Raw genomic sequence first — 12111 nt, forward strand, 5'->3', positions numbered from 1 at the left:
GGCTCATGAATTTACAGAATGTTTATAAGATCTTGCTCATTACTTACCAACCTGTCCTTTGAATTTAAAAATACAAATCACATGCATATTTTTTTCCATCCTAACTAGGCTTTATACAAAAACCATTTCAAAGATGTTATTTATGGTCTAACAATATAATTGTAATGTCAAGTCTTTTCTTTTTTTCCTTTGGTTATTTTAAATATACACTTACTTTAAAAACTCCACAATAAAATCAGTTTGAAATGTACTAGTTGGATTAGTCAAGAACTCCAAGTTGTTCCGTATTCATACACTCACCTACTTTAAAAAAAAACTTGTTTACATGATTGTTTTCTCTATTAGATATGAGTTTCTTGAGGGCAGAAATTGCATCTTCTTCATCCTTATATTCCCAAGGCTGTACTACAGTATATGGAACACGATACTTAGAAGACTTACTCTCGTTCCTACATTCTGTCTCTGTTTTTGCAATTTCTTTGCACTAAGCAATAAAACTAAACTGGAACTGGTACTGCTTCACACACCCTGATTACTACCATTGCTCTTAAATGAAGCATAGCAATATTTCAGGGTATTTTTTTCTTTGGGACTTCCCTGGTGGCGCAGGGGTTAAGAGTCCATCTGCCAATGCAGGGGACACGGGTTCAATCCCTGGTCCGGGAAGATCCCACATGCCGCGGAGCAGGTAAGCCCGTGCGCCACAGCTACTGAGCCTGTGCTCTAGAGCCCGCGTGCCGCAACTACTGTAGCCCGTGTGCCTAGAGCCCATACTCCGCAACGAGAAGCCACCGCAATGAGAAGCCCATGCACCGCAACGAAGACTAGCCCCCACTCAATGCAACTAGAGAAAGCCCGTGCACAGCAAGGAAGACCCAACACAGCCAAAAATTAAATAAATAAATAAATAAATAAAAGCAATCATTTAAAAGAAAACAAATACAGATCATTCTATCAACTCCTTGTGTTATAGATTAAATGTTTTATTTGCAAAGGTATTCTGAGTTTTACATTAATTTCTAAACACCACTTGAAACTTTTCCTGAAATCTCTTAACGTAAAAAAATTTTGCAAATAATACATATACCTATTCTACCAAAGTACTCATAAAACTGATGTTTATTTTTGAAGGTATGTGGTCTTACATACACATCTAAATGTATATGACAGCAACTATCCCCCAGTACCTACCTGGCGCACTTCTGAAATGGCTAAAACAGACTGGTAGGTCTTTGGAACTCCACTTCCATGGAATAAATTAATAGGCTCTCTAATACCATTCAACCTAAAAAGTAGCTTCTTAGCTCTCCATGACGCAAAGGAGAAGTAAAGAATTAGGAGCCAGCCAACCTGGTTTTAAATCCTGTTTCTATCGCTTTCGAGTAAAGTTCCTCAACTTTCTTCATCTGTGAAGTTAGGATAATACCTCCTTCGCTGGACTGAGTGATATATGCCTGGTATTAATTTGCTTCTACATTAATAATTTATTACTTTGGCTGGCCTGAATTACTGGGTACTAACCTAACAAACAAGCAGCAACGGCTCTCTGATATTTCTGAGTTTATATTCAACCTAAAGCTTAAAAAAGAAAATCAAGAAACATATCTATATATGGCCATATATTCTTATTAAGAAACATAATTATTTAAACAATTATTTTTACATATATTGTGTCAGACATTAAGGACAAACTTCAAATTCTATCTAGTGGGAAAATGCGTATTTAGAGAAAATGAGCTTATTAGTTTCAGGATTAAAAGGGGTTTAGGTTACCTTGGGTTTTTGAGGCCATTAGTTATGAAAAAATTTCCCTTACCTTTCACTTAAATAACAGAATCTTTAGAGCTGAGCTTTTCTTCAAGGTTTTCCTAGCAAACAAACTTTCTATTCACTCACAAATAGCTCAACAAAACAGCATTATAAAGGGATGGAATGAGACTCATATACTCCTTTGTTGTTTAAGAGAAGTCTGTATTTTCTTTGTTTGTTTGTTTGTTTTTTGCAGTACGCGGGTCTCTCACTGTTGTGGCCTCTCCCACTGCGGAGCACAGGCTCCGGATGCGCAGGCTCAGCGGCCATGGCTCACGGGCCCAGCCGCTCTGCGGCATGTGTGATCTTCCCGGACCGGGGCACGAACCCGTGTCCCCTGCATTGGCAGGCGGACTCTCAAGCACTGCGCCACCAGGGAAGCCCAGAGAACTCTATATTTTATGCCAGATTATATAGGCTCAGTGTGATATCTCTTGAGGAAACTATGACTATTTTCTCAAAGTATAAACTTCATTTCTGTATATAAAGTACAGATTTTATTAGATGTTTCTGATTTCCAAAATAACAGTATTAGGATATGCCTCATTTTAGGCTTTAAAAAACTGCATAATAAAATAGTGTAAGTAGGTATAAAGCTAAAACACAAAGCACATATGTATTTCTTTCTAGCGTAAAGGAGAAGAGTGTCATGTTTCTTTCTGAACAGCTAAAAGTTTCCCAAAATTGCACTAGTAAATTAACACGAGTACCACATGACATTTTAAATTTTTGAGAACACATCTGTTGGACACAACACAAAACGCTAGCTCGAGGTAGTTTACATTTTCCGTGTTAGATAACATTATATTCCTTCCCATGGCAGTGCATCTTTGCAAAACTGGATTTTCAGCAGTTGAAGTACTACGCAAAAAGCACAGTGGAACAGGAATACTGGCAGTGTTCAAGCTGATTCCAAGGTTTGAGAAGTTGTGCAGCAACCACCATTACTTGTTAAATTCTTATTAAGTTGTTTGCACCTAACTGCTTAATAAATGGAATCATTAGGCATTTCTTTTGGCCTGGTGTATTGTGAAAAAACTATAGAAACAGTAAAGGGCAACATGAGCTGAGAAAGTATTGGGGACGTCTGTGGTATATGCAAGAAATACACTAAAACAAAAACGTTATTTCACTGTTCATTTTCTACCTAAGAGATTTTTTAAATAGTCATATAAGAAGGGGAAAAAATATATACAAACATACAAAGTTTTGATTTTTATTGAAATCTTGTGTTAGGTATCAAACAAAATTTGCTTTCTTCCGATAAAAATATTCTCTCAGATGTATCCAGATAACTGCTAAGTCTAAATTGGTCCTCCAATGTCTTGTTTTATTTTTACTGTCCTCATGAAATGTTCATATACACTTAGGATGTTCCAAAAAAAATTTTTATCGCGTAAAGGACCGTACGTGACGACCTCTACCACTGCCTCCACTAACAAACTTTCCTCTTGAGCCTCCACTGCCGCTATTTGCACTTGCCCAGGAAGGCCCTAGTCCCCCACGACCTCTGGAAGCACGGTCACGAGGACTTGGGCGATAGCCTATAAAAGAAAAGAATATAATTTTTAGTTGCAACATCCTTTCCTTTCCCATGACATAAATACTAATCTATACCACCGAGCTCAAACCAAGACAGGGATTACTGTTTGCTCCTTTAAAACCCAAGTGTAAGTTCTGTGAATGTGTTGAAGACCACTGAGTTGTCCACTTTAAATAGGTAAATTGTCTAAACATAAGAATTACATCTCAAATAAAGCTGTTATTTAAAAAATGTCCATTTGGGACTTCCCTGGTAGTCCAATGGTTAAGAATCCGCACTTTCACTGCAGGGGCACAGGTGTGATCCCTGGTAGGGGAACTAAGATCCCGCATGGTGTGTGGTGCAGCCAAAAAAACAAAAAATGTGCATTTGAAACCAAAAGCTACATCTGACCAGAATTTTGGACTTGACATAGGAATGTTTTAGGGGGGGAAAAGAGGTTATATGCTTACATACACAAGACAATACTGTAAACAGAAACAGGATACAGTTGACCCTTGAACAACTCAAGGGTTAATCCAAGTATAATTTATAGTTGGCCCTCATATCCAGAGCCTCCTCTGCAACCTCGATTTCAACCAACCGTGGATCCTATTTATTGTTAAAAATATCCACATATAAGTGGACAACCCTTGCAGTTCATACCTTCATTGTTCAAGAGTCAACTTATATACTCTACGAAGACATCTCGGTTTACTTTGGTCAAAAAGGTATCTTAAGGATTGATTTTCCTTCTTTATTGAACTATTAAAAAACAGCACACCAACATGGAACTACTCATTATACACACATAGTTCAGAATCTAAAATTCTGAGTATTTATACAGAAGATGTACACTGGGCACTCACTCACAGAAATAAAATTAAATTGACTTTAAAATTATATGTCTACATTCTAAAATATTCTCTCCCAGAATGAGAATATATGACATTCAACAATCTGAAAAGGATTCACCTCCCTCTCTCTCAGAAGTATCAAGTAAGAAGAAAGTGTACCTGTAGAACTAAGTGGTCGTAATGGTGGGAGAGGGCCCCTGTTAAAATTGCTCTGGCCTCCACGACTTTCATTGTAAGTTCCTCGAGGAGTATTCTGAGCACTCCAACTGGAACCTCTTGTTCCCTCCCGACGACTGTAGTTTCCTAAACATAGGCAACATGATCAAAATCTACTTTTTCCACAACTTCAACTGGATTAAGGAAGATATGACATGTTTTTCTTAATTTTCAAAAGCAATGGAAGAGAAACTATGAAATTTTGTACACGGAATAAAGGTAGAGTGGCAGCATCATATGTAGTCAGAAGCAGAGGCTCTGGAGCCAGACTGCCGGGGTTCAAATACTGGTTCTGCCACTTATATTTTATGTGTCCTGGTCAGCTAACTGACAAGTTTTCTCTTCTATTAAGTGGGGCTACTAAAAGAACCTATCTCATCAGGTTGATAAGAGTATTACATGCAAAGTGTTTAAAACAGTTCCTAACAAAGTTATGGGTTTATTATTAATGTAAACACCTATGCTCTTTTGCTCCCACCCTCTTAACTCAGAAGCATGAAAATATGTCATCAATCCACTAGTAAAATATAATGTCTATACGTTTATATTTTAGAACTCAGATTCTAAAATCTTGAAAAATTTTAAACAGATTAAATATAACATTAGGAAGCAAGTAGATAAGAGAATCAATGGTGAACTACACAGAACAATCCTAAGGGAACTGTTGATAAATACAACTGTGAAAATTATGTATGGATATTATTCAGAAAGGATAAACACAATTCTCAACGTAGAAAGGAAAATAATTAGCCAATACTTCTTTTAAAATCATCACTAAATATGCAATTAATCAAAAATTAAATTAAAAAATGATTTTTCCTATACAATAAAGGACTTTTCAAATAGTACCGTTGGCCTAGAGCCAGATTAACACTAGTAACAGGAAAATACTTTATCTGAATTGCTTCTATTCAAATCACTTCTATTCAATATTCTAATATTAGAATAACTCATTAGAAAACATACATAATTCATTACCTTTTGAAGCAGGTGGTGTAAAAAACCTATTCTGACTGTGAAAAGCACCCCGTCCTCCCCGATTGCCTGAAAATCCACCACGAGAAGAAATCTTCTGAGATACTTTGAGTGGCCGTTTTGGTGGGGGTATTCCATCTTGAGGGACCACTTCTTTACTTTCGGCTGCAACAAAGTCATCCACGTGCATAGACGGTGGTCTGCTTGTGTTCTGTTTTCTCTGACGAAAAATATCATGGGGTCGTATACCCTGTCCAAATCCTCCCCTGCCCCTTCCTCTTGGTGGTGGCACAACATGAGCTCGTTTGGCAGGTTCAATGTATTCAGATTTTCCACTATGAAAACAAAAATACTCCATGAAAACTTTCTCCTTTACACATTTCCAGTGAAAATATAAGTCAATCTTTGCAATACTGAAAACTATATATCAATTATTTCTTATCCCAATTTTTTTACTGCAAATATCTCTATGACTTGCCAGGGAAATACAACAAAACTAGCTAAGAATGGTACTCACATTTTATTGATATGACTAACAATTTTTTAAAATAATCCAGTTTGCTCTTTTTCAAACCTTCTGAACTCTCATTAAGTAAAACAATATAATAAGTGTACCAGGTATGTCCTGGTCAAATTACTATCTTTTAAAAAATTCAAGGGCTTCCCTGGTGGCACAGTGGTTAAGAGTCTGCCTGCCAATGCAGGGGACATGGGTTCGTGCCCCGGTCTGGGAGGATCCCACATGCCGCGGAGCGGCTGGGCCCGTGAGCCATGGCCGCTGAGCCTGCGCGTCCGGAGCCAGTGCTCCGCAACGGGAGAGGCCACAACAGTGAGAGGCCCGCGTACCGAAAAAAAAAAAAAAAAAAATTCAAAACAATATTCATGACTGAAGTATTATGCCAACTTCCTTTCTCCTTTAATAGTCATGTGTCTATCAAAACATATTTAAATAAATAAGCTTACTTGACCCCAACCAAGATCTTTATTAAAAGAAATTTTAGGGCTTCCCTGGTGGCGCAGTGGTTGAGAGTCCACTCCTTTAATAGTCATGTGTCTATCAAAACATATTTAAATAAATAAGCTTACTTGACCCCAACCAAGATCTTTATTAAAAGAAATTTTACCTTGAAGTTATAAAGGTCTCATGCTTGTGCTTCCCAAGTTTGAACCCTTTAGTAGTCTTGGTTCTTCCTGGAGATGATGGTTCCGACAAAAACGAGCGCTCTAATTCCGAGTGCAAGTCAAAGTCACTACAACATTTTTCAGAGAGTTCAATCAAGTCAACCTTTACCTGCAGTCACAAAAATGAAATAAAACCAAAGATATATCTTAAATGTAACTATTAATGTGACATTACATTTTAAATGTACTATTAACATAACATTTGATTACAGGAATTCTTATCTCCTATAAACTATATTTGAGTCTCATAATAAATCAATGATAGGTCCTTCATCGTTTCAAAACCCAACACCATTGGTAGTTGTAAAAAAAAATACCTTAGGAATTCAGCTGCTTTCATTTGGGGGTGGGGTGGGTGGCACTCCTACTCACAGAAGGGCTATTAGTCTGGGAAACCTCTGCTGCCTGACAAGGATCTCAGTATTTCTCTATATAAAGTAACAATGGAGTATCTCCAGAACTTTTCCAAAATAATCTGAAAATAAAATACTCCACAAGCCTTGTATAGTCACTACATATTATAAAAGGACTCTGTGCCACAGATCTCCTAGTTCTATGAGTTTAATGAGGTTGCAACCTAAGTCAACTTTCAGAAGAATGAAAATTATGTTTAAGTTTTATTCAAATTAATCAAACCTAAAAGACCAAAAATTTCCCTAAACCCCATAAGGTCATAACCATCATCTCAAGACAGCTGTGATTCAACATAGTTAGAACAAATATTTTCAACCTGTGATGCCAAATATGGTAGCCACTAATTACGAGTGCCTACTTAAATTTAAATTAATTAAATCAAAATAAAATTCAATTCCTTAGTCATACTAGCAACATTTCATTGCTCAAAAGTCACATGGGGCTAGTGGCTAACTGGACAGGGCAGATTATAGAACATTTCTGTCACTACAGTTCTAAAGAATCACTAAACAACTTACACTAAAGAAAAAAAATTGTTTAATGCAATCTTAATTCAATTGCATGTGATATTTTAAAGAAGGAAAAGGAGTTCTCAATACACCAAATACACCTTAAATGTGAAGCAAATCATTCTTTTAGTTTTATTGTCCATAATGAATACTAGCATTTTTTGGACCAGGGAATATCCAAATATATTTCTTTCTTTGAGTATCCACTCTTCTTCTGGAGTACCCTTCCTCTTGATTTACAAATAAATCTGATGTTATCGAAAAAAAATATATTTTTTTTAAATCAAGAAAAAACAATATATGGTACAATAAGATGTGACTGAAATCATCCTCCCTATGAGAATCATTAAACAGACTGCATTAAAATCTTTAACTATACTTTTACCTATTCAGTATTACGTTAAAGAATGTCAATTTGGATTCATACTATATTATTTTAACAAATATATTTTTTACATTTCCCCAAATTAAGAGCAGATACCACAACAGAGCAGATTCCTCCATTTAAACCCAAATATAGGAATTAATTATAATTTTGTGGGATACTATTCTATACCCTACAAATATGAGAAACCAAAGTGCTTCAGAGTACATACGCAAAAATGTGATTTTCCACTCATTCTCAAATGTACAGATCACTAACTAGAAAGAGGCAAAACAGGTAGCATAAAAAAACGAAGAGTCCTGGACACCATTAAGTGGGCAACTGACATAAAAATGATGCAGTACTAGTCCCAAGACAGACTTTTAACAGCCATATAATATGTAATCTATTTTAGTTCTAACAATATGCAAAAAAACAAACAGAATTTTTTTCTAAATATTTAGTAATAAAATTACTTATACCAAATCCAGATCTGTATCAATCTCTTCAGCCTGAAATGGAGTGAACCACATAGATTTCAACTGATCATCCATGACATCAGCTAGCACATATGCAGTTCTAGAATACAGAAAGTATTTGTTAAAAAGCAGAATTCCAAAATTAAATATTTTAGCTTAACTCCTAAGTAAAACATGTGAACAGCACAATTAAAAATATTACCCTCTAAAAGTATTAGCACTTAAAAAGACTCCTTCAAGAAGCTATTTAAGAATTAAGTATCCTTAAAAACCAGTAACTTGGAAATTAATCCTGTTATGACAAATTTTGATCTTTCAATAAAATAAAACAGAACCCTGGCTTTATTCCCAAAAAGCCAAGTTTATAACACTGTACCAATGTGTAATTTTTCTAAATTTAGAGAATAATTTCATCATATTAAATATTCATTATGCTCTAAAAGGACAGTGCTCCAAAGATCAAGAGGCATATCCTCTAGACCAGGGATCAGTAAACTATGACCCCCATTCTGCCAGCCTGTTTTTGTACAGCCTGCAAGCTAGGAATGGTTTGCACATTTTTAAAGCTTTTTTAAAAAAAACAAAAGAAACAAGCAAAAAGCTATAGAAGTATATGCAACAGAGACTGAATGTGGCCTGCAAAGTCTAGATTTTTTATGATCTAGCCCTTAGAGAAAAATAAGTTGCTGGCCCTCTCTAGATCCCATCCATTAAATATACAATATCTATTCAACCACAAAACATTGCTTGTTTTACCTATTGTTAAACAGATTCTGGAGAGATTCTGGAGCTGAAAGTACTGGTTCTACATCCTGGTCACCAAGAGGTAAAGGATCACCCGATGACTCCAGCATCTGCTTAAGTCCAACCACATTGTCCAACAAAGAATCCAGATTGTCATCATCTTTTGAATGCTCCTAGATACAAACAAAAGCAGAATAAGAAGGTGCAGGTAAAACCTGAACATTTATGCCCATCATCTACTGACTCTTTAGTAGAAAAGGTGGTATTATTTCACTACTAAGAAATTTGGAACACCATCAAGAAATTATCAACTTAACATTAAACATATTAAAATAAAACAAACACCAAAAACGATTGTTGTTACTTCTAAAGAGTGGTAGCAGGGGGCACCCTGCATTCAAACAATAGATAATTCAAAAAGTACTGCCTTCATGTACTCCTTAAAATCCATAATAGTATGGGGACTTCCCTGGTGGCACAGTGGTTAAGAATCCGCCTGCCAATGCAAGGAACACGGATTCAATCCCTGGTCTGGGAAGATCCCACATGCCGCGGAGCAACTAAGCCCACGTGCCACAACTACTGAGCCCATGCGTCACAACTACTGAAGCCCACGTGCCTAGAGCCCGTGCTCCGCAACAAGAGAAACCACCACAATGAGAAGCCCGCGCGCCACAACGGAGAGTAGCCCCCGCTCGCCTCAACTAGAGAAAGCCCGCACACAGCAACAAAGACCCAATGCAGCCAAAAATAAAACATAACAACATTTTTTTAAAAATTCATAATAGTATGGAAGACTTCACTCCAAATTATTAATTCAGAGTATAAATACCCGACTGAGAGTTCACTGTTTTAAAAAGTCACTAAGAAAACTTGTACAAGTCAAACTGAGAAGAAAATATGTCTTGGGAATGAGCTCTTCTTATTTTGTGTTGTTTTGTTTTTTTACCAAAACAAGCTTCTCTAGTTCAAGGAACAAATTTTCTGGACTTTCTTCTTTGCTTTGTAGAAGCTGTTTTAACTCTGCAGCATTAATACTCATCGTCCGTGATGGATGAGCTCCCTCTACTTCCATGAGACCACTATCATCTCCACAACATCCCTGTAAATGTCACACACAAGTTAAATTTGAGAGCAGAGAAATTTGCAAAAAATGCTTCCAAACTTACTCAGATATTTAAGATTGCTGCAATCTTCCCCTCAATGTTTTTGTTTTTACATCAGTATGAATGGCTGGTTTTAAGAATTAGCTCAAAGCTGAAACAAGTTTTCTTTGAGTTAAGACTCACAAAATAAATAGGTAAACACTTGTATTCAAATTACTGGCACCAAGATTTCTCAACAAAAATATCCAATGACAAATACACTGGCACTTGCAGGAAACATAATACATTAATTGATACTCAAGTTAATAAAATGCCTGCTATAACAGAGAACTAATGAAAGCTGTATTTGTTTTTCTGGAGATAAGGCAAACAACTAAAGAAAACAGTAACTATCATATTTAAGACTATGTGCGGTCATACAGAAAGTTAACATTTTCTGCTTTAAAAAGTATGCCACAAAAAAAAAAAAAAAAGTATGCCACATAGGGCTTCCCTGGTGGCACAGTGGTTGAGAGTCCGCCTGCCAATGCAGGGGACACGGGTTCGTGCCGCGGTCCAGGAGGATCCCACATGCTGCAGAGCGGCTGGGCCCGTGAGCCATGGCCACTGAGCCTGCGCGTCCGGAGCCTGTGCTCTGCGACGGGAAAGGCCACAACAGTGAGAGGCCCGCATACCGCAAAAAAAAAAAAAAAAAAAGTATGCCACATAATAAAATGAATATGGGAATGTGAAAAAAATTCACCAGGCAAAACAAATCTCAGTTCATGACAATAAATCCATCCATATTGTCACATATGAAAAAACACTTAAGTAGTTTCAAATCTTCAGAACACAGTCCTGTTTTAAATGGTTCAACATGAATATTAAGGCCAAAACAGGGAGAGGCCCCCAAACCCAAAAAAAAAAAAAAAAAAAAGTATGCCACATAATAAAATGAATATGGGAATGTGAAAAAAATTCACCAGGCAAAACAAATCTCAGTTCATGACAATAAATCCATCCATATTGTCACATATGAAAAAACACTTAAGTAGTTTCAAATCTTCAGAACACAGTCCTGTTTTAAATGGTTCAACATGAATATTAGTCCTACCAATCCAAATGTAAGAGTCAGTATTTTTAAATTAACAGTAACAATTAAAATTTGTTTGTAGCTCCTACCATTCGTCCTATAACTGGACACATTTCGGTGAAAACTAAATGAAAATTATTCTTCACAGATTCCCACTCAAACTGATACTGTGCTTGAAGCACACTTGTTCCTTTCAGAAAACACTAGACTGAGGAAGTCATTTACATTGTACTATGGAAGAGGACATACGGTTTTAATAAGAAATTCAATAAACCATTATGTCTACAAGGGTTTTAACTGCTCTGTTTGGAGGTGGCAATGAAGACTAGGTTGACGATGGTCTAGTTCATGTTTTATTTTTAAAAAATTAAACTAAATGAGTTAAAAGCAATCAAAATGCACTAACAGACTGTGAAGTTATCTTTAAAGGAACTGTCCCCTACATGTTGTTAAAATGTATGAATTACAGACTAAATTTATTTTATAGAAATAAGTATATTAACCAGAATACAAATTATCAAGGCATCTATCTGACTTCTTTCCTCACTCTTAGTTATTCATACCACTTTAACCAGAGGTGGTAAGTTCAGTATAGCTGAATCAGAAAGTATTATAATGATTATTATTTTTAAAGGTCAGGGAAAACAGAAGAAAATCAGTTTTTTAAAAGAGAGGGGAAAAAACTATGAACTAATTAAAATATTTGGAACGATGTAAAATTTTCATCTCTCTCTACTATCTTGCTTTTCCATTATTATAAACAGAAACAGTTTTAAACAACATAAAACGCATTTTAAATTCTATTCTACTTGTTATTAAAAGTAGTCTTAGAAAATCTAAGGTCAAATTTATCACAATTTGA

The 12111-nt window shown here is 36.1% G+C and overlaps 1 protein-coding gene across 2 annotated transcripts in view; it reads right to left on the reverse strand.

Annotated features, from left to right (window-relative positions):
* Window positions 1-3009: 3009 nt before the first annotated feature.
* Window positions 3010-12111, reverse strand: part of VIRMA (vir like m6A methyltransferase associated) — a 60842-nt gene continuing 51740 nt past the window's right edge. Inside the window, exons 18-24 of one of the 2 annotated variants that reach the window (XM_024765425.1) lie at window positions 10021-10173; window positions 9084-9244; window positions 8331-8427; window positions 6504-6670; window positions 5383-5714; window positions 4348-4491; window positions 3010-3353 (exon numbers count right to left, since the gene is read on the reverse strand). In XM_024765425.1, the coding sequence (XP_024621193.1) occupies window positions 3199-3353; window positions 4348-4491; window positions 5383-5714; window positions 6504-6670; window positions 8331-8427; window positions 9084-9244; window positions 10021-10173 (1209 nt within the window). In that variant the 3' untranslated portion in view covers window positions 3010-3198. The remainder of the gene's footprint in view (window positions 3354-4347; window positions 4492-5382; window positions 5715-6503; window positions 6671-8330; window positions 8428-9083; window positions 9245-10020; window positions 10174-12111) is intronic. The other variant, XM_024765426.1, reaches the window with a different exon arrangement.

The sequence above is a fragment of the Neophocaena asiaeorientalis genome, unplaced genomic scaffold, assembly GCF_003031525.2.
Source record: "Neophocaena asiaeorientalis asiaeorientalis breed wild unplaced genomic scaffold, Neophocaena_asiaeorientalis_V1.1 scaffold353, whole genome shotgun sequence".
In the NCBI taxonomy this organism is placed as follows: domain Eukaryota; kingdom Metazoa; phylum Chordata; class Mammalia; order Artiodactyla; family Phocoenidae; genus Neophocaena; species Neophocaena asiaeorientalis.